The sequence below is a fragment of the Kogia breviceps genome, chromosome 5 (assembly GCF_026419965.1).
Source record: "Kogia breviceps isolate mKogBre1 chromosome 5, mKogBre1 haplotype 1, whole genome shotgun sequence".
Lineage (NCBI taxonomy): Eukaryota > Metazoa > Chordata > Mammalia > Artiodactyla > Physeteridae > Kogia > Kogia breviceps.
This window is the reverse complement of record NC_081314.1, coordinates 82,185,177-82,213,075: the sequence shown is the minus strand read 5'-3', so window position 1 is coordinate 82,213,075 and position 27,899 is coordinate 82,185,177. Positions and strand designations below refer to the sequence as shown.

At 34.8% G+C, this 27,899-nt stretch overlaps 1 protein-coding gene across 2 annotated transcripts in view; it reads left to right on the top strand.

Annotated features, from left to right (window-relative positions):
* The window catches only part of SLC49A4 (solute carrier family 49 member 4), a 108,246-nt gene that overhangs the window by 43,473 nt on the left and 36,874 nt on the right, over positions 1-27,899 (top strand). For both annotated transcript variants that reach the window (XR_010840746.1, XM_059064403.2), the window contains exons 5-7: positions 5,204-5,312; positions 15,862-15,929; positions 19,284-19,411. Coding sequence is in view for 1 of the 2 variants with exons in the window: in XM_059064403.2 (XP_058920386.1) it covers positions 5,204-5,312; positions 15,862-15,929; positions 19,284-19,411 (305 nt within the window). In the remaining variant the exon portion in view is untranslated. The remainder of the gene's footprint in view (positions 1-5,203; positions 5,313-15,861; positions 15,930-19,283; positions 19,412-27,899) is intronic.

Genomic DNA, 27,899 nt, shown 5'->3' with positions numbered 1-27,899 from the left:
CTACCTGCAATTTTTAAAATTTTGAATCAATACATCTTTGATATTATTTGAAAGGTCTTATATTCTATAGGCAATTGTTTGGGGCTTAACTGAAGATCTTTCACTTCCGTAAAATACATTTTTTTCTCTTCATAATTTTAAACAAAACTTCCATAGCTAAAAGAACAATTTCTTTTACCATCTCTCCATCTAAAAATGTTTTTCTTCTTGTGCAGGAATCCAAACCATTTTATAGCTGACCAAAAGTATAAAAATTGTTTAAAAATTGTTTAAAAATGTTTGTTGAACATTTAATTTAGATTTCAGACAACTAATCTTCTTGATTCTTTTTTGACTTTAAGAAGAAACTTCTTATAAAATTTATTATGTAATTGTTGAACATGTCCCTTAATATTATCCATTTAATTATCCTAAAAATTTTTTTCCATAACAGACATCAATTTTACTCTGCTGCAATAAGTTGCATCTACCATTCATTGTGAAATTTGCGACATACTTCATCTCGTATTTTTCTTCCTGCATAAAATATTCATAAGCAAATTACAATGTTATATCAGTATGTAAAAAATAATTAGAACTGAGTTAGTTCATTGACACCAAGAAGATCAGTGATGGGTTATAATATTAGAAACAACATATGCTACCACATGCACAGTACAGTAATATCTTACCCAGTGCAGCAGTTAAAGTGAAATGTACTTCTGCCAAAAAAATAAAATTGTGTTTAATGGAAAAATACTTTTCACTGTTTCTGTTTTTAAATTGGATTTTAATTAATTAAAATGAAGTAAAATTAGAAATTAGTTCTTTACTTGCACTAGTCACATTTCAAGTGCTCAGTAGCCACATTTGACTAGTGGCTACCATGTTAGACATCATAGCTATGTAACATTGTTTTTCAAACTTTGATTCATAGCCAACCAATTTAGAGGCTTGACCACCTTTTTTTGTTTAACAAAAGTAGAATGGAATAAAAAAGAATAGAAAATATTATTGCATCTCCTATAGTAATGATACATATTTTTGTGATACTTTTGCTTCAGTATTTATGTACTGAATATTGGTAGGTAGAATATTTCTTACTCTGGAGTACAGTAAAAAGTTTTTGAAAACCACATCTCTGTAGCAGCTAGTAAATTGCCTTCCACATAATAGACAAAAAAATAATATTAGTTCAATTGAATTGTTATCAGTAGAACATATTTGTAAGATGAGAGTTAAAATGATACCTTTTTTTTTAAAGATGCTATTTAACTAAATTTTTCTCCATGCAGAGCTAGAGGTTAGAGAGCAATAGGTAAGGCTAGAGAGGTAGGTTACGGTCAGATTATGCCATACTAATAATTTTGGACTACTCTGTGGGAAATGAGGAGTAACTGTAGGGTTTTAAGGTGAGGAGTTATGTAAAAGATTGTTCTGACAAGGAAAAAACAACTTAAAATGATCACTTTGACCACAATATACCCTGTGTTTGCTTCTAATTACCCTAGAGTCAAGATCTTTATTCTCTGTTCAAACTATAGAGTATAAGATCTTTCTTCTCTATTAAAAACCCTTTACACTAATGCCTAACATTCCTTTGTCTCTTCCCACATTCATTTGTTTACTGTGCAGGATTGCCTGCTTCTACTTTGGGCTTTCCAGGGGAGTACTTTGGGCCTGCCATGCTCCATTCCCCTAACCTACCTGTGTAATTTTCCCTGGTCCTTCAAAGAACTCCTGATAGCATTACTTCCTGGATTAATCAGAATAACTGCTTCTCTAAATTCTAATTCCATTGTCTGGGCAGAAAAAAAAAGAAATCAGTGGTTATGCTCCAAAGTTTCCACCACAATTATTTATTTACTGTCCATATGATTCCCATCACTTAATATGCGTTTAACCTGTGTAACCTAATGTAAACATTTTTCTCCCTTTATGTATCAGTTTAATGTTTGATGATGGTGGTTGTTGATTTTGCCTTTTAGACTTCAAGAGTGGAGAGTTGAGTTGAACGTGTTCCTTACTTCAGGATACATGAACAGGATACATGAACACATTTATTCATTTATTTATTCATTCATTCTTTTATTTATATTTCTCACTCCCATTCCCTTCTCCCTACCAAGGATACCTCTCAAACACATTTGATGTGTATCTCTGTGCTTTGCGACATTTGTATTGTTTTGTATGCCTCTCTGTGTTTAATTTATCTAAATGATGGCACATTGTGTATCTCATTCTGTTTGACTTTTTTTCACTCAACACTACGTGGTTTTTTTAAATTACTTTTCATTTTGGAAATACAAAGGTAGACTAGTATAACATCTGTATCCCCATAACCCAATATCAACAATTACCAATTTATGACCAATATTGTTTCATTTGTACTGTACCCACTTCTCCCCTTCCTGTATTATGAAGCAAATCCCAAATGACAAATCATTTCACCCATAAGCATTTCAATATGTATATGTTAAAAAGATAGGGACTCTTTTTAACATAAATATGGTACCATTGCCATACTAAAAACGTTTTAGCAGTAGTTTGCTACTGTCAAATCAGTGTTTCAATTTCCAACTGTCTCATAAATGTCGTAAGTTTGGGGTTTTTTTTTTTTTTTTTTTTAACAATTTGTTTGAATCAGGATCTAGATTAGGTCCACGCATTGCAGTTGGCTCAAATGCCTTATAATTTGTAGGTTTCCTTTCCATCTCTCTCTTTCCCTTGTAATTTATTTGTTGAGGAACCAGCTCTCTTGTCTCCAAGATCTGGATTTTGTTGATTGCCTCTTTGTAGTACTTTGCCAAGTTCCTCTGCCCTTTGTATTTCTTATAAATCGTTAGCTAGAGCTATGTTCTGATTCAGGTTTTGGTTTTGATTTTACAAGACTACTTCCTGGGTGATGCTACCTTCTTCCATCAGGAGGCACATGATATCTGGATAGCTCTCATTTTGTGATATTAGTGCTCTGTTTTCAAGATGTATCCCTGTACTATGTGTACATCTAGTTCTTTGTACTCCATGGTATGAAACCATTGCATTTTGTATACCCACTTCCATTGTGTACTCAGATTGCCTCCAACTCATTGTCACCACAAATAACACTGCAGTGACATCCTGCACATCACCATAGACCTAAGAATTCTTTGGAAAACAGACCCCACAAGATTGCTGGGTCATAAGCTATTTTAAGCTTAATTTGCCAAGTATTGCCAAATTGCTCTAAAAAAATGCCTGCACTTGTCTGTACTTTCATCCACAATGCCCATTTCCCTATATGCTTACCAAACTTGGCATTATCCATCTTTCTAATTTTCAGTAGTCTAATGGTATAAAGAAATATATCTTTTGTTTAATTTGCATTTTCTGGTTATTGATAAATTTGAGACTCATGTGGCTGTTTGCCATTTAGGTTTCCATCTACTGTAAATTCCTCTTCTGCCAATTTCTCAGTGGTAGTTTCTTTTCCTTAATGATTTACATATTCTAGATATAAGTTCCCTGTTGATTTTTAAAAGTCAAATTTCTATTTGTATTCTGTTATATGTCTACTAATTTTGTCAGTGAATTCCTTATTTATCAACTTTCTGGTTTTTTCTTTCACATTTAGGTTTTCATCCCACCTAGAATCCACCTTAGTGTATGGTGTTAACTAATGATACAGGGTTTTCTTTTTTCCCTCCATAACGTGAACTAGTACCATTCACTAAACAATCCTTAGCCCTTTGATTTTGGTAGTGCCGCCTTTATTGTAGATTGAGTTTCTGTGTCTTAGCTCTCTTTTTTACCTTCATTGCTCTCTTTGTTCTTGAGCCAATACCATACTAATTTTATTACTCTGGATGTGCAGTTCGTCTTAATATCTGGGCTTCCTTTTTCGTATTTTTAAAGGATGAGTTAGTTTTCTGAGGACTTTTATTTTCCCATATGAACTTTGGAGCAAATTTCATAAGTTTCTAAAAAAAATTCAACTGGAATTTTAATTGTGATTGCGTTGAATCATGAATTAATTTGGGGTGAATTGACAGCATAGACTCTGTCTCCATTTATTTAAATCATCTTCTGTGCCCTTACGTGCTTCACCCCCTCCCACCGATAGAGGTCTTGGGTCTTCCTCGTTTATGCCTAGATACTTTGTTTTTTTGTTTTTTTTGCGGTACACGGGCCTCTCATTGTTGTGGCCTCTCCCGTTGCGGAGCACAGGCTCCGGACGCGCAGACTCAGTGGCCATGGCTCACGGGCCCAGCCGCTCTGCGGCATGTGGGATCTTCCCGGACCGGGGCACGAACCCGTGTCCCCTGCATCGGCAGGCGGACTCTCAACCGCTGCGCCACCAGGGAAGCCTGCCTAGATACTTTATAGTTCAAATTTTTAAAAAAATTGTTGTTAATGGTGTCTAATTTTATTACATTTTTAAATTAAACTTTATTTTGAGATAATTATAGATTCACATGCAGTTGTAAAGAATAATACGAAGAAATAACATGGACCTTTTACCCAGTTTCCTCTTATGATACCATCTTAGAAAACTACAGTACAATATCACAACCAGAAAATTGACATTGATATAGTAAAGATATAGAACATTTCCATCATCACAAGGCTCCCTCCTGTTGCCCTTTTATAGCCACACCTACTTCCCTCCCACTCTACTCCTTAACCCCTGGCAACCACTAATCTCTTTCCGGTTACTATAATGTCACTTCAAGAACGTTATATAAATTGAAACATACAGTAAAGAAAATTTTGGAGTTAGCTTTTATCACCCACCGTAGTTCTCTGGAGAGTCATCCAGGTTGTTTTGTGTACTGGTAGTTATTCCTTTTTACTGCTCAGTAGTATTCCATGGTATGGATGTACACAGTTTGTTTAACCATTCACCTTTAATCTTTTTTTCCCTCCACCTTGTTCATCAGAAGAAAAGTAATTTATCCTTTCAAATAGGAGCTTTTTTTAAAAAAACTGAATCTGCCTACTCATTCTAGGAAATAATGTTAGTAATTCATCTGTATAATAAACATTGACATTTTTAAACAATATGAACAAAAAGATTATTCTTATAAATATAAAAAATTTAAGGAATTTATTAACAAACTGAAAAATATTTTCTATTTCTGATTCTGGTGTTCCAATTTCAAAATGACTTACTTTTCTATGAGTAAGAGTTTAAACTCTAGATTTTGAATTTGTAATAATGTTTTCCTTTACTCCTCTTTTACAGCAATTTGAGATTTTTGATGATTGCTTTAGCATATGCCATACCACTTGGCGTATTTGCTGGCTGGTCTGGAGTTCTGGACTTAATTTTAACACCAGTGCATGTCAGCCAAGTAAGCATTTTATTTCTTTATATCTTGTAGGTATTTTTGTTCACTAAAATTATAAATATTGTCTACTTGTTCTTACTTTTAGCTTCAAGGCCTAGGTAAAACGTTATCCTGTGTCACTGCTGCAAAAGGAAGATCCTTATGAAATGGTTATAAATAATATGGATTTTTTTCCTGGATTTTGTTAACCACCATAAATTTCACATTTATTTGGGTATGATTATTGATGCTAATAAACAGAAAAATAAAGAAGGAAAATCTTAGAATCCTTGATTCTTGGTTTATAAAGATGAAGATCTCGTCATTAAATATATGGCTATTCCTACATCTAATCCCTCACTTTCTCTTTAGTCTCAGTATCTCATTTCCTTAAAAATAACCATTTCATCTATATGCTTATGACATCCATTCCTTCTCCTTGCTTCCAGATAGCATGGTAGAAAGGGGTAGAGAGATTTGGAAGGTCAAATGGAAGAAATCCAGCACACTGATGTGATATTCCATTGTATGAATAAACAATAATTTGTCCAATCTGCTTTTGATGAACATTTGGAATGTCTGCATTTGGGCTGTCATAAACAGTGCTGTATGGATATTCTCATATATGTTTCTTGATGCACCTCTATATACATTTCTTTTGAATATTTATCTAGGAATGGAATTGCTAGTTATAGGATATGCCTGCTTTGATAGATGATGCCAAATTTCCCCAAAGTAGTTGTATTAGTTTATAGTCCTACCAGCAGTACATGAAATTTCTCCTTGTTGCACATCGTTACCAGTACTTGGCAATGTTAATCTCTTTAAATTTAGACGTGCTGATGACTGTGCAGTTGTATGCCATTGTGGTGACTTCCATGACATCTTTTTAAGTGACATCCTTTTTTGTGACACACCTGTTCAAGTTTCTTGCCCACTACTGGGCTACCTTTTTCTTACTGATTTATAAAGAAGAGAGCTGTGTGAAAGGGGGCTCCCCAGCAAGTCCTGGCTGCGGAATGGACTGCACATGTAAAGGGCAAAGCTACCAGAGACTTACTAGAGAGACTGTTGTGGGGTGGAAAGCAGAACAAATATAGTAGAGGGCAGGCAGTGCAGGACCCTTGGAGTTCTGGCCCAGCCAGAGTGGTATGACCTCATTAACACCTTGTTAATATCTTAGGCTTCTGCTGAGACACCAGAAGGGACAAACTTCAGAGTCAAGGACCATACCCCAGGTAGAGTAAGGCCTATTCTACTTAGACCCACCATGAACAAAGCCTAAAACCAGGCCCTGACAAAAATTTGCAGAGGGGATAATTTGGAGATTGAGTCCTGCCGGGGGAAAGAAGCTTGGGAAACAACTTGGTTTCTAATATTCTTCCCTAATAAAGCACAAAATCAAGCTTATACAAGTTCAAGGTAATTGAATGGCCTACTAACACAAAAATGAACTATTTTATAGAAAGATAAAACTATGCAGAATCTCAATATTGTATCACCCACAACATATATAGTATACAGTTTTTTAAAACTTAGACATACAAAGAAACAGGCAAATATGGTTCATATTTTTAAAAGAAAAACAAAAGTAATCAATAGAAACCAATTTAGAGATAGTCTAGATATTGGATTTAGCAGACAGAGACTATAATGCAAAAGAGAGAGTGAGAGAAATCTTTTCTTGCTCCAAGTTCATAAATATATTCCCCTCTGTTACCTTGCAGAACTCTGTTATCCAGTACAGTAGCCACTAGTCACATGTGGCTATTTAATTTGAAGTTTAAATTAGTTGAAAGGAAATTAAAATTAAAAAGTCACTTCCTCATTGGCATTGGCCACTTTTCAAGTGCTCAGTAGCCACTTGCAACTTATGGGTACCATATCGGACAGTGTTGACATAGAACATTTCCATCATCACAGGAAGTTCTATTGAACAGTGCTGTTCTAGAAACTTTATTGTTATTCCTGTCACATTTAAACCTAGAATTGAAATTTGTGCTTGTTATAAGGTAGGGGTTAAGTTTCTTTTTTCCCACATAGTTCTCCATTAACCTAATATCAATTTTTGAAAAGATTGTTCTTTCCCCATTGCTCTCTAGTGTCATCTTTGTCATAATGAAGCACCCATATTTGCATGGATGTTTCTAAATTATTTTTCTCATGTAGTCTATTTGTCTATCTCTGTGCCAACACCAAATTATCTTAAGTTTTCTAGTGTTAGAATAAGTTTTAGTGTTTAGTAGAATAAATACTCCCCTTATTGGGCTTTAGATTAGAATTTTATGAACCTATAGATCAGTTCAAGAATTAACTTTTTTTGTAATAGTGCGTCTTTTAAATCATTACTATTATATCTCTCTTCATTTACTTAGGTCCTAACGTCTCTCTAAATCTCTTCTTTGCAAAAACACCCTCTGTTTATTTGTTAGATTTATTCCCAGGTATTTGATGCTTTCTGAAGATATTGTAATTGGTAACTTAAAAAATCTTATTTTCTGTTGGTTGGCATGTAGGAAGTATACTTGGTTTTTGAAAGTGATTGAAATACAGCTTGTCTTATATCCAGCAACCTTATTAAACTCACTTACTTATTTATCCATAGATAGTTTGGCCTCTCTGCATGCATCTCATATCGGTTGTAACTAATGACAAATAGATGGAGAAAAATACATTTAATAAAATTCAACATTGAGATGATCATATGTTTTTCTCTTTTAAACTGCTAATTTGGTGAATTACATTTGTTGATTATAAAATGTTAAACTACCTTGCATTCCTGTACTAAATGCATTTTGTCAGTGATTTATTATACTTTTTATATATTCAATTCAATTTGCTTACATTTTGTTTAGGATTTTTTTCAGTTAGGTTCATGAATGAGATTAGTCTATAATTTTTTTTATCTTGTCCTGCCATTTCAATTTTTAAAAAATCTTTATTGGAGTATAATTGCTTCACAATACTGTGTTAGTTTCTGTTGTAGAACAAAGTGAATCAGCCATATACATACATATATCCCTATATCCCCTCCCTCTTGAGCCTCCCTCCCACGCTCCCTATCCCACCCCTCTAGGTCATTGCAAAGCACTGAGCTGAACTCCCTGTGCTATGCTGCTCCTTCTCGCTAGCTATCTGTTTTACATCCAGTAGTGTATATATGGCGATGCTACTCTCACTTTGCCCCAGCTTCCCCCTCCCCCTCCCCCTCCCTGTGTCCTCAAGTCCATTCTCTATGTCTACATCTTTATTCCTGCCCTGCCACTAGGTTCATCAGTACCTTTTTTTTTTTTTAGATTTCCATATATATGTGTTAGCATATGGTATTTGTTTTTCTGTTTTTGACTTACTTCACTCTGTATGACAGACTATAGGTCCATCCACCTAACTACAAATAACTCAATTTTGTTTCTTTTTATGGCTGAGTAATTTTCCATTGTATATATGTGCCACATCTTCTTTATTCATTCATCTGTCAGTGGACATTTAGGTTGCTTCCATGTCCTGGTTATTGTCAGTAGTGCTGCAACGAACATTGTGGTGCATGACTCTTTTTGAATTATGGTTTGCTCTGGATATATGCCCAGTAGTGGGATTGCTGTGTCATATGGTAGTTCTATTTTTAGTTTTTTAGGAACCTCCATACTGTTCTCCATAGTGGCTGTATCAATTTACATTCCCACAAACAGTGCAGGAGGTTTCCCTTTTCACCACACCCTTTCCAGCATTTATTGTTTCTAGATTTTTTGATGATGGCCATTCTGACCGGTGTGAGGTGATACCTCATTGTAGTTTTGATTTGCATTTCTCTAATAATTAGTGATGTTGAGCATCTTTACTGCCATTTCAATTTTAGTGTCAAGGTTTTGCTAGTCTCAGAAAGCAACTTCTGAAGTGTTTCCTCTTTTTCTATTATTGGAAGAGTTTATCTAAGTTTAGTGGTTTGGGGCTTTTGTTTTTCCCTAAATATTTGGTAGAATTCGCTGATGAAGCCATCTAGTTTTCTTTGTGATATGAATTCAGTTTCTTTAATAGTTATAAAATTATTCAGATTTTCTACTTATTATTATGTCAGTTTAAGAAATTATAACTTTCTAGAATTTGTCCACTCTATCAGTTTTCAGATTTATGGTAATAAGTTCTTCATTGTATGATTTTATTAGGTCTCCAAGGTAAGTCATTGTATCATTCCAGATATTGATTTTCTGTATCTTATTTCTCATTTTTTTCCTTGAATAATTTCACCAGTAGCTCTTTAATGAAAGCTTATTTTTTATTTCATCAATTTTTGATTTTATCATAATTTTTTTCTATTCTGTTTTCTTGAGTGAAGTCACTTTGCTTTCATTTTTCTAACTTTTTAATATGAATGCTTACATCCTTGATTTTTAGCTTTTCTTCCCTAATACATGCATTTTAAGGCTATTTATGTCCTTTTAAACACAGATTTAGCTGCATTCCATACATTCTGGATTTTCATTATTATTGAATTTAAGATATTTTCTTGTTTCCAGAGTTATTTAGAAGGACATTTCTTAATCTACAAACTGTGGAAGATCCTCTAGCTTTTTAAAAAAAATTCCTAACTAAATTACATAAATGTGGTCATAAGGATATACTATGATTTCAGTATTTTCAAATTTGTTGACCCAATTTTTTGTGAACTATTTTCTGTAATTCTTGAGTGTAGTGTTTTATATGTCAACTAGATCAATTCTGTTAATTGTGTGTTTCACATCTTCTATTCCTTACTCATTTTTGTCAGCTTGTTCTATCAGTTACTGAGAGAGGTGTGTTAAGATCCTACAAAATTATTTTAAATTTGTCTATTTCTCCCTTTTATTTCTGTCAATATTTCTTTATATATTTTAAGACTGTGTAATTAGGTGCACATAAATCTAGAATTGTATTATGACTAATGAATTGAACCTTTCATCCGTAGGAAGTATTATTTTTTTTTTCTGGTAATGCTTTTCTGCCTTAAAGCCTATTAGTTGCACCAGTTTTCTCTTCATTTGTGTTGGCATGGTATATCTTTTTGCATTTTTTTACTTTCAAACTTTCTTTAGGTACACCTCTTATAAGTAACATATCATTTTTTCTTTAATTCAGTCTGATAATCTTTGTGTTTTAATTGGAGTATTTAGTCCATTTGCAGTTAATGTAATTATTGACAAATTTGAGTCTAGATCTACCACCTTACTATTGGTTTTTATTTTTTTCCAGTCTAGTCTATCCTTTTTCTCTTCTTTCTTACCTTCTTCTGGATTAAGGATTTTTTACTACTCTTTTTTGCCCCTTTATTAGCTTGGTAGTTATAGTTTCTTTTACTATTTAGTGGTTACCCTAGAAAGTACAGAATGTACACTTCACTTATTAACATCTATTATAAATTAGAACTTTTACCTCTTCCAGGACTGTCCAAGGTCCTTAGAACTCTTTCACTCCATTGAAGCCTCTACCATATTTTGTGCTATTATTGTCATATATTTTAAACTGCCCAAGACACATTTTTATTGTTATTTTACAGTCAATATTCATTTAGATTCACTCTCATATTTCCATTTTGTTACTCTTCATTCTTTCCTTAATCTTCAGTCTTCTATCTGTGATCATTTTTCTTCTGTCTAAAGAGCATCCTTGAGAGAGAGAGACAGAGAGAGTCAGCGTGTGTTTGGTGTCTGTGTATGTGTGCATGTGCATGTGTGTGTGTGTGTTTTGTGTAGGTCAGCTTACAACAAATTCTCTTGTTTGGGGTTTTTTTTTTACTTTGGTCTGAAAATGTCTTCATTTGATCTTTATTTTTGAAGATTATTTTGTATTGCATATAGAATTCTTGGTTAGCATTTATTTTCTTTTGTTTATTTGAAAATACCATCTTCTTCTGGCCTCCATTGTTTCAACTGATAAGTCAGCTCTCAAATTTAAAAGCTTACTGCATTTAAGATTTTCTCTTTGTCTCTTTGTCTTTGGTTTCAGCAGCTTAACTAGGTGGCAAGTTTTTTAAATTTTATGCTGAATGGATAAAGAAGATGTGAGAAATATATACACACACACACACACACACACACACACACACAATGAGATATTACTCAGCCATAAAAGAAAATGACATTCTGCCATTTGCAGCAACATGGATAGACCTAGAGAATATTATGCTTAGTGAAATAAGTCAGACAAAGACAAATACTGTATGATATCACTTATATGTGGAATCTAAAAAATAATACAAATGAATGTATATACAAAATAGAAACAGACTCACAGATATAGAAAACAAACTAGTGGTTACCAAAAGGAAGAGGGAAGTGGAGAGAGGCCAAGTTAGGGGTATGGGACTAAGAAATACAAACTACTATGTATAAAATAGATAAGCAACAAGGAAATATTTTATAGCACAGGGAATTAGAGCCGTTATTTTATAATAACTTTTAGTGGAATATAATCTATAAAAATACTGAATCACTATGTTGTATACCTGAAACTCATATAATACTGTAAATCAATTATACTTCGGTTTCAAAAATAAAAATAAATAAAAAGTAATTCAAAATGGAAAAAATAAATAAATAAATTTATTCTGCTTGAGGTTTGTAGGACTTCTTGAATCTGTGGCTTGATGTCTCTCATCAGTTTCAGAAAATTCTTAGCCAATATCCCTTCGAAGCTCATGCTCCATTTTCTCTATTTCTCTCTCCTTCAGTAACTCTAACTGTATATGTTATACTTTCACACTGTTTGCCCTATGTCTCTTACTTTCTGTTCAGAATTTTCTATCCTTCTGCCTTTCTCTACTTCAAACTGGATATTTTACCTAGCCTCTCTTCCAACTCACTATTTCAGTTTTCAGCTCTATCTAATATGCTGTTAAACTCATCTGTGAGTTATTAATTTCAATTATTATATTCTTAAGTTATAAAATTTTTATTTGATGCTTTTTCATACTTTCCAAATTTCTCTGGAAATGCTTGACCTTGTATTTTATTTTTTTGAACTATTAAAAATAGTTATTTAAAGTCTGTATCTCTTAACCCCTTTATTTGGATCCTTGTGTGTCTCTTTATGTTTGTGATACTCATTCATGTTTTCTTATTTCCTTATGTGTTCAGTTATTTTTGACTAAGTGCTCAACATAGTATATTAAAAGTTGTAGAGATAATTTAAGCTTCAAATGATGTTCTTTTCCTCCAGAAAGAACTTATGTTTTTTCTTAGGAGTATAGGGATACTTAATCTAGTTTCAAGAATTGAGATCATTTAAAGCTGGGTTTTAGTCCCTCAGAATACAGTTCCATTTCTTCCTTCCTTCTTCCCTTCCTTCCTCCCTCCCTTCCTTCCTTCATCCCTTCCTTCCTCCCTCCCTTCCTTGCACAGTTCCATTTCTAATTTTTACTGCTCTTAGGTATAACTCTCAGAGTTCCCAGCTAAAGTCTAGGGTTTTCTACAAGGCCAGCCACCTTAGAGCAGGCCTTGAACTCATATTTTTTTCTTCCTAGATACATGAGGCTGTCAATAACATTTTAGCCCCTTTACCTTTTCCAAAATCAGCAGACATACCCCTAAGGAAAAGTGTCCCCACATATCAGGCTTGCTCCTCTGGGCTTCCTTCTCATCCTATATCATGGTTCCAGAATTCTGGATTACCTTCTTGGCTCTCTGCCGCCTTCAGATAGATTTTCCACCCCAGATTTTCTGCTTTTTCAACCAGAATATTAATCCAAATTACCTAGTGTACCTTTACTATAATAAGAAAGCCTTCTTTTAGCTTCCTAACCTATTTTTCTGGATGGCAGGTATTCGAAGCATGCTCAGTTTCAAGAAGGAAAGTGTAGCACCCATTTAGATGAAGCTGATTTTGCACATCTTATGATTCGTGTTATAAACACTGAGAAGCCCTTCCAAGTATGTCTCTTTGTACAAACTCTGAGAGATACAGAGACCGTGAATCATACCAGGTATTAAATAAAATGGAATTTAAAATTAAAAGAGCTTCTGGGTTGGTGGACAAATGAAGGTGCTGCCCCTCCCAATTAATTAATTAAATTCTAGCAAAGAAAAAATTTAATTAATTATTGGGTAGAATGTTATTAACTAAAGCAAATGTCATGAACAGGGGAAGGAGAAAAGCACAAAACGGCCTGAAAGGACCAGGGCTAATACAGTCAGATACACAGTGGTTCTTCACCTGATGCAGGACCCCACTGACCTAGGGAATAGATGAGAATGTTTGTGGGGGCCTCATAGTATTTTTTGCCTGTGCAGAGCACAGGCTCCGGACACACAGGCCCAGTGGCCATGGCTCATGGGCCCAGCCGCTCCACGGCATGTGGGATCTTCCTGGACTGGGGCACGAACCCGTGTCCCCTGCATCGGCAGGCAGACTCTCAACCACTGTGCTACCAGGGAACCCCCTGGGGCCTCATAGTATTAATGGACCTTAATCCATAGTATTAATGGATGCTAAATGCAAGAAGAGGGGCATTCTGAAGAACAGAGAATTCTCTTGCCCTTCATGCCAGCGGTATGAAAAAAATGATAATTTAAGTTTCTGGTGTTACCTTTCTCCAGAGAGCATTTATCTTTGCTTCTGTAACCAGTCACTGGTAGAGCAAGAAGATTTGTATAAAGTTATTGTATTACTTAGAGTAGACTAAGAATCCTAAAATTCTGAGACTTAAGAAGAAATTTGTTTCTCATTCACATAGCAATCTAGGACAGTTTGCATAATAATCTAGGACAGTTGTTCACAGTTGGGACTGCTCTTTTCCTCACACTGATTTAAGACCTAGGTTGCTTCCACTTTGCACTTTGTCTCCTAGGACCTTGTCATTGTATGCATGGGTGAAGTGGGATGACCATCCAGATTCCAGCTGGCAGAAAGGAAAGAAAGCATGGAGGGGGTATATAGCTGTCTTCCAGGTTCTAGCCTAGAGGTGGCGCACCTCACTTTTTCCCCTTCCATTAATGAGAACTTAGTCATGTGGTCACATGTAGCTGAATAGGGGCTAGGACATGTAATCTAGCTAAGTGCTCTGGTAGGATAAGATGTAACATATCTTGGTGGACAGCTGACAAGCTCTATCACAGCTGTAATGAAAAATATGAGTAGAAAAATAATAAAAGGTAGAATTTAGTTTGGGCAGCTCTCAAGTGCTAGGTCAAGTTTGGACTTTGCCCTATAACTACAAGGAAAGCCAGTAACTGTTTCTGAGTAGGGAAGTGGAATGATTGGGATAATTATTCTGGCAATAGTGGGCAAAAATATTGCTATTACAGAGTCCAGAAGTAAGAAATAAGATAATAAGCAAGTGTGATGGCTGGGGGAAGGGGAAAGAGGAGACAAAATGCACCGATATTGTTAGGGACACACAGAATGTCAGGTATTGACAGCTAACAGGTCTTGAGCACTTTGCATTTTTTAACATATTCAATTCTCAGAAAAATCCTTACTATCCCCATTCTACTAATGAGGAAACTGAGACTTGGGTTGAAGTTGAGATAGAAGCCAAGTCATAGTAAGAGTTAAAGAAAAAGACTCTGATAAGTACAGGTTTCTGGTAACTGACTATACTGCTGAACTGAATGAATAAGCATTTTTACAACTCCAATAGAAAACTGATGAATTCATAAAAGTGCTAACAAAAGATCAAGATGGAAAAAAAATTAATTACATGGGACTGAGTGAACTGATGAGGATGATTATAATTTTTGTGACTTTCTGTTTGAATAAAAAAAAGAGTTAGAGATACATGAGTGATTAGGAAATATAGGCAGCATTTGTAGATTGATCTGAATAAATTTGTCCATGAAGGTAGGAAAGAGACAAGACATTAGATGATAGAGAAACATCATCAAGTAACAATAACAGCTCTAACCTTTATTGAGCACTTCCTGTATGTCGACTGTTGATCTAAGTTCTATATGCAAATTCTCTCATTTAGTCCATTTTATAGGTAAGACGACATAATTTGCCCAAAATCACAAAGCTAGTAAATGGCAGGGCTGGAAATGTTTTCTTCAAGAGTGGAGCGAGCTATCCATTTGAAATCCAGCTCCAATTCTTTCTCTGTCTAGTTTCACCAGGTGCTGCACCCATACTCTCTCTCTCCGCCCCTCAACCCTCTCTTTCCCATACTCTTCTGTGTTTCTCTTAATACATTTTTACTTGTGCCAGACATTTTAGCACTTAATTATTGCCTAGTAGTTTCCTGTATCTTGGCTGTATTTAAGCTTTTTAGGTCAGTGACCATCTTTTTTCCTTTGCCTGTTTTCTTAAGAGTTCCTGGTACAATGCCTGGCATGTAGAACACATTTGAAAAATATCTGTGACATTGAGTATTTTGTTGATTTAAATATTCCAATAAAAAGTTAATCAATGATGTATTTATTTAGGTAAGTTTATATTAATTAGTCACACATGAATCCTTTCATTTGATTCATTTTCTTAAATAGTGTTTCCTAGATTTGCTGCCATTTAGCTATTAACATACTGATTATAGAGGATTTATTTTCCATGCCTTCTAAACTTCAATATGATAATCTTGTATTAAATATGTCTTCCACTTTCTTAACAGGTAGATGCTGGCTGGATTGGATTTTGGTCCATAGTTGGAGGCTGTGTTGTTGGAATAGCTATGGCAAGGTGAGAATATTTAACATTAAATGTGTGAGTTGGTAGAACCACAAAAAGCCCAAAGGGAGACTCCACTTCCCTAGATAAACATTAAAATTGAAAGAAAAGTAAAACAGGCAAAAGTCAAATAGGGCACTTGTTCAGGCTATAAGAAAATTCACATGCAGTAGGTAGAATTTGCTGCTACAAGAAACCTTCACAGGAGTAGTCCATCCTAAAATGTTTTTGGAGACTAGAGATGTATTTCCAGTATAATTAAGCTGACTTTCTCCATATTTTTAGAGAACAACATCTACAAATGGGACCCAAGGAAAGAGTATACCATAATAAAGGCAAATTGATAGTTATTGAGATTAGAAAAGAATTGAAAGGAATCATTCATAAGAGCATCTCTAGAACTTTCCATGAAAAGTCAGTATCCTGATTAGCAGATATTTATTTCTGGTCACTTTTGGCAGGTATGATGCTATAGTTACCACATTTTTTTTTTTTTTTTTGGTGGTATGCGGGCTTCTCACTGTTGTGGCCTCTCCCATTGCGGAGCGCAGGCTCCGGACACACAGGCTCAGCGGCCATGGCTCACGGGCCCAGCCGCTCCGCGGCACGTGGGATCTTCCCGGACCGGGGCACGAACCCGTGTCCCCTGCATCGGCAGGCGGATTCTCAACCACTGCGCCAGCAGGGAAGCCCTATAGTTACCACATTTTGATGAAAAATGTCCATAAAGACTTAGAGTTTCATCACACTCCCTCTGATCTTAACCATTATGACAACACATTTTTAGAATGAGACAGAAGAAGGAAAAAGCCTCATTTATTCTAAAAAAAGAAAAGAATGAAAATGTCACTCATGTAGGTAACTACCTATAAAACTACTCTTGGTGTTTCCAGTGAGATAATATTCTTTTACTTTCCAAATCATTTTACCCTGTTTAATCAAAAACAAAATTGGACAGTCAACTTTAGCAGGAATGGGAGAATCTAATTTCATATTTGGGGAGATCAAATAAGATATGTGAAGCACCTTGCTATCTAAATATTTAAACACAATTGACACAGGATAATATTATATCTAAACCTTACAATTTGCCTATTGTTTCTGAGCTAATGAAAGAATAAGTTGTCACTGTAATTTCTAAATCACTTTATCTGAGGTTTTTATAAGTTAGAAAAATATGAGGATAAAATCGAAAAGCTAAAGAAGAACAGGAGCATAGCTCTTTGTAGGAAATCACTACACTGATGCTAGAATACATTGACCTATCACATTTGATAAGAATCATATCTAATTTTTCTAATTAAATCTCCAAGCCAATGATAGCGAGTCATCATTTACCAAATCCTTTTCTGAGCACCACATAGGTCAAAGAGGGACACATTATGTATCAAAAATGACATCTCATATGCTCCTTTCTCTTCATTTTGTTCTACAAACCCTTAATTTTAACTATGTGGAAAAGTTAGAATGAGGACGTTTCTGTTTTTAAATTGTTGAAATGGAAGTTCTAAAAAGTACTTCCCTTACTCTGGGATCCAAAATCAATTGTAGGTATCTCCTAAGCCTAAAATCAATTTTTAGATTATATTCAAAACAGCCTTTTGGGGATCCCTAGAACAGAATCTCCTTATAGATATGAGTGCTTTGGGTGGCTTTTTTGTGATTATATTACTAAACATTACTACTAAATGTAATACTTTGGTCCTAACAGTACACTTTGATGGTATTAAGCCCATTTGAAAGGACTAGGTATCTAAAATTGGTAGACCAGAGTAGTCAGTTTATTCTTGTGTGATCAGGCCCTGGAAAACTTACTCACTGTTCAACTTCACTCAGTTATGATTGTAGCAGAAAACTGTTTTATTCTCTCATACTTGGCCATCTGCCCATCTGACAAGTAAGTTCATGCAACATAGCAAAATATAAATCAGAAAAGTGGTGAGCATGGAATTATAACAAAGCATTTGGATTTTCTTGAGGGGCATTTCCATCAAGCTGTGGAACCTTTTTCAGAGTACATAAGAATTTTCTGTTTGTGAACTTTCATAGTAGAGAACTAACCAAAGTCACTGGGCAAAGGTGCATCCATTTTTCCCACCAAAAGATGGCATCAGCTCTCATAGGAAGTCATTTTAGTCTAGATATAACACTTTACAAACATGATTAACCACATCACATCAAATAAGTGCAAAATGAAAGATAGTATTGCAAGTCATATAATTACAGTAGAAATTAAAATCAATTTAAAAAACAGAGAAAACATGGTAAATGTTATATTTGGGATGGGATCAGTTTTTCTACAATAGGAACAATTCTGAAGGACAGAGTAAGCTGTGTACAGGCACAGCAAGAGGATTGTGCTTATATAATCAATGGTTCATCAGTAGATGAGGAAAAACAGTTGGCAAATGGAAAACTTCTTGGTCATGACTAAACAATAAGCATCTCAACCAGGAGTTTCATGTTAATTCAAGACAAAGCAGGATTTTTGAGAACTTAAAATGCTGTGAAACGTTATACACAAATTTTGTAGAATAAATTCACTATTCTAGAGCTATGTTCTTGCTCTTACAAAGCTTATAGTCTGATATGGAAGACAAACAATAAATGCAAAAATGAGAAATTCCAATAGAGTTAAATGCTATAGAGAAAATAGAGTGTGGAGTTGGGATGGGGAGGGCTTCCTCCACAAGCATGGAGAGCCTTCCTGAACTGAGACCCAAATGACCTGAAGAATAAGCAGGAGTAAGTCATATGATGATCTAGGGGTAGCAGCATTCCAGGACAGGTGCAAAAGCTACCATTGCTGTGGGAAACAACCTTAGCATGTAGGAGAAACAGAAACAGGGCTGTGCAGCTGGAGAATAATAAGGCAAAGGGAAAGTGGAGGCAGAGACCAGATCGTATAGGACCCCAAAGGCTCTGGTGTAACCATTTGTATTTGTTCTCTAGGTGAGTTTGAATTTTGGGAGAGCCATCTTTGCAAGTTTACATCAACAAGTTAACCTATTTTCTAAAACTAGGACAATATGTGCTCATTATAGAATGTTTGGAAATTATAGAAAAATATATAAAGAAAGTAAGGTGGCAATTAAAAACTCAGAATCCATCCTGTAACTTACAGATCCAGAACAGAGATCACATTTTATGTGTTTTGTAAGAGAAAAAAGAACGCATTTATCACAAAGCAACATTTATCACACACACACAAACACATAAAATGTATAGGTTTAAAAAAATCAAAAAACTTGCTTTTAAAAGCATTGAAATTTTTTCAAGAAATTATTGTTTAATGAAAATGTGTCATTGATGTAAATGGTATTTTAAAAATCCAGCTAGCATTAATAGAACATTGTTTCTTTTCAGGTTTGCAGATTTTATCAGGGGTATGCTGAAACTAATTCTTCTCCTCCTGTTTTCTGGGGCTACACTATCATCCACGTGGTTCACCCTGACCTGTTTGAACAGCATCACACACCTGCCTTTAACCACAGGTGAACACAGACTGTTTTGAACTTTGAATAAATAGTTGCAGTTTATAGAAGTATATACACACTGACGGTAGGACTTTTTCCATAAGTAATTGTTAAATATACAAAAAGGTCACCCTTGTCTAGCCATCAGACCATCATCCCATCTAAAAAGAGCTCAAGAAATAACTAAAAACATTTCCATTGGATTTTGCATATGAAAATGTATAATCTTTAGCCTAAGCTTATATAGCATGGAAAAGCTTATATTCTTTTAAAAATCATATCAGAGCATAATACAAGTATTTTTTATCTTCTTTATAGCCATTACATGATTGTTAAACAGGAAGGAAAATGAACAAAGGCAAAAAGCTATGATGTTTCAAGTACACACCAGTAAAATTCTTTGAATGAGCACCTATATGTTTATTTTATATTTATTAGCCTTTAAAAACATTTTTATTCAGTTTATTTAAACTAAAAACAAAAACCAAACAGTTCACCATTTCTCCCACTGCCCCCCACCTTTGGCAACCACCAGTCTGTTCTCTGTTTCTGTGAGCTTGGTTTGTTGGGTTTTGTTTGTTTGTTTTTGATCCATATATAAGAGAGATCATACAATATTTGTCTTTCTCTGTCGGACTTACTTCACTTAGCATAATATCCTCAAGATCTAAACATGTCACAAATAGCAAGATTTCATTCTTTATGGCTGAGTAATATTCTATTGCATATATATTCCACAATTTCTTCATCCATTCATCCATTGATGGACACAGGTTGTTTCCATATCTTGGCTATTGTAAATAATGCTGCAGTGAACAAGGGGGGTGTGTAGATATCTTTTTGAGATAGTGATTTCAATCCCCTCAGATAAGAAATGGAATTGCTGGATCATATGGTAGTTCTATTTTTAGTTTTTTGAGGAACTTTCATACTGTTTTCCACAGTGGCTGTATCAATTTACATTCCCACCAACAGTGTAGGAGGGTTCCCTTTTCTCCACATCCGTGCCAACACTTGTTATTTCTTGTCTTATTGATAATAGCCATTCTGACAGGTGTGAGGTAATATCTCATTGTGATTTTGATTTGTGTTTCCCTGATGATTCATGATATTGAACTTCTTTTATGTGTCTGTTGGTCATCTGTATGTCTTCTTTGGAAAAATGAGTATTCCAATCTTCTGCCCATTTTTTAATTGCATTGTTTGCTTTTTGGTACTGAATTGTATGAGTTCTTTGTATATTTTGGATATTAACCCCTTATCAGATATATGGTTTGCAATTTTCTCCCATTCAGTAGGTTGCGTTTTCATTTGTTGATGGTTTCCTTTGCTGTGCAGAAGCTCTTTAGTTTGATGTAGTCCCAGTTGTTCATTTTCATTTTTGTTCTTTAGCTTTTGGTGTCAAATTTAAAAAATTATTACCAAGACCTATGTCAAGGAACTTACTGCCTATATTTTATTCTAGGAGTTTTATGGTTTCAGGTCTTATATTCAAATCTCTGATCAATTTTGTGTTAACTTTTGCATATGGTATAAGATAGTGGTCCAAGTTCATTCTTTTGCCTGTGGTTGTCCAGTTTTCCTTATATCATTTATTGAAGAATCTGTCCTTTCCCCATTGCATAGTTCTGGCTTTTTTGTTGTAAATTAATTGACCATAAGTGTGTAGGTTTATTTCTGGGCTCTCTGTTCTGTTCCATTGATCTATGTCTCAGTTTTTATGCCAATACTTACTATGTTAATTACTATAGCTTTGTAATATTGTTTGAAATCAGGGCGTGTGATGCCTCTGGCTTTGTTCTTCTTTCTCAAGGTTGCTTTAGCTATCCAGGGTCTTTTGTAGTTCCGCACAAATTTTGGGATTGTTTGTTCTATTTCTGTGAAGAATGCCATTGGAATTTTGATAGGGATTGCTTTGAATCTGTAGGTTGCTTTGGGTAATATGGACATTTTAACAATAGTAATTCTTTCAATCTATGAGCACAGAATATCTTTCCATTTATTTTTGTCTTCTTCAGTTTCTTTAATTAATGTCTTTAAGTTTTCAATATACAGATCTTTCATCTCCTTGGTTTTATTCCTAGGTATTTTATTATTTTGATATAATTGTAAATGGGATTTTTTTCTCCATTTCTCTTTCAGATAGTTCATTACTAGTGTAGAGAAATGCAAGATTTTTCTGTAGATTTTGTAGCCTACAATTTTACTGAATTTATTAGTTCCAACAGTTTTTTGATGGAGTCTTTAGGATTTTCTATATATAATATGTCATCTGCAAATAGTGTCAGTTTTGCTTCTTCCTTCCCAGTTTGGATGCCTTTTTTTTTTTCTTGCCGAATTGCTGTGACTAGGACTTCCGAGTATCACGTTGAATAAAAGTGGGGAGAGTGGTTATCCTTGTCTTGTTCCTGATCTTAGAGGAAAAGCTTTCAGCTTTTTACCATTGAGTATGATATTAACTGTGATCTTGTCATATATGGCCTTTATTACGTTGAGATACATTCCCTTTATACCTGCTGTGTTGAGCATTTTTATCATAAATGGGTGTTGAATTTTGTCAAATGCTTTTTCTCTATCTATTGGGATGATCACATGATTTTTATCCCTTCATTTTGTTAATGTGGTGTATCACATTGACTGATTTACAGATGTTGAACCAGCCTTGCGTCCCTGGAATAAATCTCACTTGATCATGGTGTATGATCCTTTTAATGTGTTGTTGAATTTGGTTTGCTATTTTGTTAAGAATTTTTACTTCTGTATTCATCAGGAATATTGACCTGTAATTTTCCTTTTTTGTGGCATCCTTATCTGGTTTTGGTATCAGGGTAATGCTGGCCTTGTAAAATGTATTTGGAAGTTTCCCCCTCTTCTGTTTTCTGGAAGAGTTTGAAAAGGATTGGTATTAGTTCACCTCTAAAAGTTTGGTAGAATTCACCAGTGGAGGCTTTTCATCATGGACGTTTGTTTGTTGAGAGGTTTTTGATTACTGATCCAATCTCCTCCTAGTAACTGATCTGTTCAAGTTTTCTATTTCATTGCAATTCAGGCTTTGTAGGTTGTATATTTCTAGAAATTTATACATTTCTTCTAGGTTGTCTATTTTGTTGGCATATAATTATATCATAGTAGTCTCTTGTCCTTTGTGTTTCTGTGGTATCAGTTGTAACATCTCTTTCATTTCTGATTTTATTTATTTGAGTCTGCTCTCTTTTTTTCTTGGTGAGTCTAGCTAAGGAGTATAATATAGGCAGTTTACTTATTATTAGCTCATCTAATTGCCCTGAAACATTTATAGCTGCAGTTGTTTTTATTTGTTATTAGTATCATTTGGGGGTCTACATTAGTCTTTCTATGGCTGCTGTTAATAAGTTACTACAAACATAGTGGCTTAAAAAAACACCAATTTATTATCATATATTTCTGTAAGTTAGAAGTCCAGCTCGAGTCTCACAAGGCTAAAATCAAAATATGGGCAGACACTAGGGAAGAATTTGTTTCCTTACCTTCTCTAACTTCTAGAAGCTGTCCACATTCCTTGGCTCATGGCTCCCTTCATCCATCTGTAGAGCTGGCAACAGCAGGTCAAGCCCTTCTCATATTGCATCTCATATTGCATTGTTCCTTCCAAGGTCACATCTTCCTCTGAACTTCATATTCTGCCTCCTTCTTCTACTCTTAAGGATCCTTGTGATTACATTGGGTCTACCCAGGTAATCCAGGATAGTCTCCCAATTTTAAAATCAGCTGATTAGCAACCTTAATTCCATCTGCAGCCTTAATCCTTTCTGCCATGTATGGAAACATATTCACAGTTTCCAGGAATTCACACATGAATATCTTTTGGGGGAAGGAGGGGACATCATTCCTCACAGTAATAAGTGTAGAACAGGAAATGAGGGTGGCAGTGTCGTTCTGATTACAAGATTTGAGAAGTTGTGTGGTGCTTTTCAGATGTACATATCCCATTAGTAAGTAATTGTGGTTATTTAGGAATGAAGTAAAAAATATATTTCTTTCAATATATGAGTATTTTTTAATGGCCACTAAATTATTAGGACATATATATATTTATTAAATTGTTTGGCCCTAACCATGTAATTAACAGAATTGTTAGCTATTTCCTTTGGCCTCGAGGCACCACTAAAAAATTACTGAGGGCTTCCCTGTTGGCGCAGTGGTTGAGAATCCGCCTGCCAATGCAGGGGACACGGGTTCGAGCCCTGGTCTGGGAAGATCCCACATGCCACGGAGCAACTGGGCCTGTGAGTCACACTTACTGAGCCTGCGTGTCTGGAGCCTGTGCTCCGCAACAAGAGAAGCCGCGATAGTGAGAGGCCCACGCACCGCGATGAAGAGTTGCCTCCGCTTGCCACAGCTAGAGAAAGCCCTCGCACAGAAACAAAGACCCAACACAGCCATAAATAAATAAGTAAAATTTATAAAAAAAAAAATTACTGAGATACAAAGGGTACTGAGAAGGAAGGTTTGGAAACCTCTGCTCTGTACCATCCTGCTGGGATTCCCTCTTTTCAGTGTTTATTGCTTTGCCTATAAATCCCAGTTGTCCAGAGTAATCTTTCTTTGAATACTTCACACTTTTAATATACTAACATTCCTTCATTAGGGTTTTGAGCAATTTTGACGAGTGTCCTGAGCCAGAATTTTTTATTATTCTGGTATAGTTTCAACTTTAGCAGCTGTACAGCATTCTGGTAGAACAGTTTTAGTTTACAACTCTTCTTGTTCATAGCATTACACTCAAATTTTTTTGGTGATACTATATGTCATGTATGCATCTGTTAGATTTCACAAAAATATAGTCGTGAGTACATGTGAATAGATTTGTTCCCTTGAATTAAGTGCAGAATATTCATTATGATAGTACATTCATTAAATTTCATGTATTTTCTATATAACCTGATAACAGTTTTATCTCTGGATGGAGGAGATTTAGTTTTTTACCTCCTTTTTTGTCTGGATTTGTAACAGTGAATATGTTTTACTTTTATAATCAGAAAACATATATATATATTTGAAAACTATGCATCGTTTTATTTTATTTTTTTAGCATCTTTATTGGAATATAATTGCTTTACAATGGTGTGTTAGTTTCTGCTTTATAACAAAGTGAATCAGCTATACATATACATATATCCCCATAGCTCCTCCCTCTTCTATCTCCCTCCCACCCTCCCTATTCCACCCCTGTAGTTGGTCACAAAGCACTGAGCTGATCTCCCTATTCTATGCGGCTGCTTCCCACTGGCTATCTATTTTACATTTGGTAGTATATATAAGTCCATGCCACTCTCTCACTTCGTCCCAGCTTACCCTTCCCCCTCCCCTTGTCCTGAAGTCCATTCTCTACATCTGCATCTTTATTCCCATCCTGCCCCTAGGTTCTTCAGAACCTTTTTTTTTTTTTTAGATTCCATATATATGTCTTAGCATATGGTATTTGTTTTTCTCTTTCTGACTTACTTCACTCTGTATGACAGACTCTAGGTCCATCCACCTCACTACAAATAACTCAATTTTGTTTCCTTTTATGGATGAGTATTATTCCATTGTACATATGTGCCACATCTTCTTTATCCATTCATCTGTTGATGGACACTTAGGTTGCTTCCATGTCCTGACTATTGTAAATAGAGCTGCAATGAACGTTGTGGTCCATGACTCCTTTTGAATTATGGTTTTCTCAGGGTATATGCCCAGTAGTGGGATTGCTGGGTCGTATGGTAGTTCTATTTTTAGTTTTTTAGGAACCTCCATACTGTTCTCCATAGTGACTGTATCAATTTACATTCCCACCAACAGTTCAAGAGGGTTCCATTTTCTCCACACCCTCTCCAGCATTTATTGTGAAAACTATGCGTCTTTTTAAATCTTTAAAGAAAATTGATGTAATTGACCCCAGTCAAGACTATTTTCCCATTCTGTCCTTAAAAATAATTATGTTGGACAGAAAGGAAAACAGAATTCTAAATTAAATCAAGGCTAGAATTGAGGAGTTGAGTTTGAGGTAGACATCTTAACCATTGAATTTATAAATTCTCCTGTTTTCGAATGTAAGTCTGTTTATTAATGTCACTTAGAAACTCCTGAAAGATGCATTTTTAAAATATCTTTATTGGAGTATAATTGCTTTACATTGTTGTATTAGTTTCTGCTCTACAAAGATGCATTTTTAACTTACAAATACACTGTGTTAAGGACTAGATTTGTTCACATACCTTCTCTGAATTATCATAGTATTTTTTTTCTCTTTCCTGATACCACTTAATAGTTACTTGTGTATATGTCTTATCTCCCTACCAGTCTGAAAATCTGGAGCATGGACTTTTGCCTTTTAAATTCTGACCCCCACCTCCCACCCCAGTTCCTAGCATAAGCCCCGAGTAATGAATGAATGAGTGAATGAATGAAGTATATTTTGTCTCCATTTTGAATTTCAGTAGATATGACTTATTGCCCATAATAGTCAGGAAGCTTAGCCACCCTGTTATTCAGCATTAGCTGTAAGAAGGCAAAAGGGCATATTTTAATGGAACAATGGAGAATTTGAATAAATCTGTCACAGATACTCTTACTGCCTTTGTAAAAATCTGACCTAATTCCTTTTAAGTAAAAAAGGTTTCATGAAAGGGAACTTACTACAAAATCTAATTATAGACACATCTAGACCTTTAGGCTGATATTTAAAGTCAGTAATGGAAAATTCATGTTTCTTTTTTTACCAGAGTCATTCTTTTTTTAAATCAGGAAAATGTCTAGTCTTTTTCCAGTTTCTAGCAAACTTAGTGTTTCTATTATTATTTTTTATAAATCAGAAGAATTTACATGAAAAGTGTTTGAAAATATACACATTAATTATAACTGTTGACATAATAAATTAAAAGCTATTAATTTTGTTCAGCCCTTGTGTTATAAGTGCTACTACTGCTAGAACCTTCTAATGCAATCTTTCTGTAGTCCACTGATCTTGATATTACTGTTGCCATCTCTATAGAAGAAAAACTGGATCATTCCATTCTATCTAAAGGTGTACTCTTTTGGTATATGTACTTGCTTACATACATCCTCTTGGAGGCTCTCAGTGGTATGCTTTTATTATTTCTTTAGGGAAACTCAATATTTAATATTGTATTATATCTTCATTAATTGAATTAGCTATAATAGGGCAATAAATAAACTCATGACTAGATAATATGAGTTTCAAAATCTTGAAGCTTATGCTGTAAACAAAATTATGAAAATACATTATTCACCTTATCTGAGAACTGGATGTCTAGCCATTCTAGCCACAATTCACATGACATTTTTCACCGAATAGATGAATACTTTAAAATTAGCATTTTGAAAAATGTTAGCACTTTGGTGTTGAGTTTGCTGAAACAGTGTAATTTGACTGTTTAACAGAAGATGCTTTGGGAGAGGTTCTTCATCGAATGCAAGTTACTAAGATGCCATGATGGTGATGTCGGAAACAGATAATGGGTGGGGAGAATAAGGGGAGGTGATTAGCTAGATAGAAACTCCTTGAGGGTGATAGCCGACTACAAGCTGGCTTTAAGTGATAATTGAAGAAAGGAAATACATTTGGTTGTATTGAAAGGCATGTGACATGTATAGGCTAGAGAGTAATCCTCTTAATATATTTTCATGCATTTTGCCTTTGTTAAGATAATTATGTCCCATTTTAATAGCATGCACAGAAATAAAAACATACACTTGCCCAAAAATGGGGAGAAATGAGAAAATTGAGAAAAGGATGAGCATGATTAAAGAAATGCACATTATTAAGGAAATTAGGGATTTTAAGCTTTAAAGAAAGGCTAAGGAGTGAATTATTATTTTCAGTTTTATGAACTAAAACTGAATTACTCATGTTCATGACTAATTAAGAGGCAGAAGTAGAACATGGATTAAAAGACGAGAATGGATTTGTGAAATGCTCAAATAAATGCTTCTTACTGAGGTCATGTAATGTTTATCCATGGAGATTTTCAAGAAGAGAAGTAAGTCTTCAAGTAGAATTTGTGTTTCTTGAAGGTAGAGGGTTTGACAAGGTGATCAGTCAGTGTTCCATGATTTAATAGTACATTGCCTTCTGCAGAACCATATGTCATTCTTTGGGAGCTTAAAGGTTACTGATAAACCTGTAGTACTTAGGATATCTGATTTCCCAACCAATCTCTACTCTGGGCCCACTGTTTCAAAGAATTATTAGTTGTGCTTCATTTCTGCAAGATAATAACTGTGCCTTCCAGCCATAAGGGACTCTAAACATAACTCAGTCTTTATAGGACTAAACTTTGCCACCAAAGGGGCTAAACAAGGGACACCCACAAAGTAATAACACGTGGAAAGAAAACCATCACCATTAATGAATATTGCAGCAAAATATGCCCCCTCCTCTTTTGGAACCCCTGTTTCATTACTGCATATTTTATTTTACTTTTAATTTTATTTTATTTATTTATTTATTCATTTTTATGGC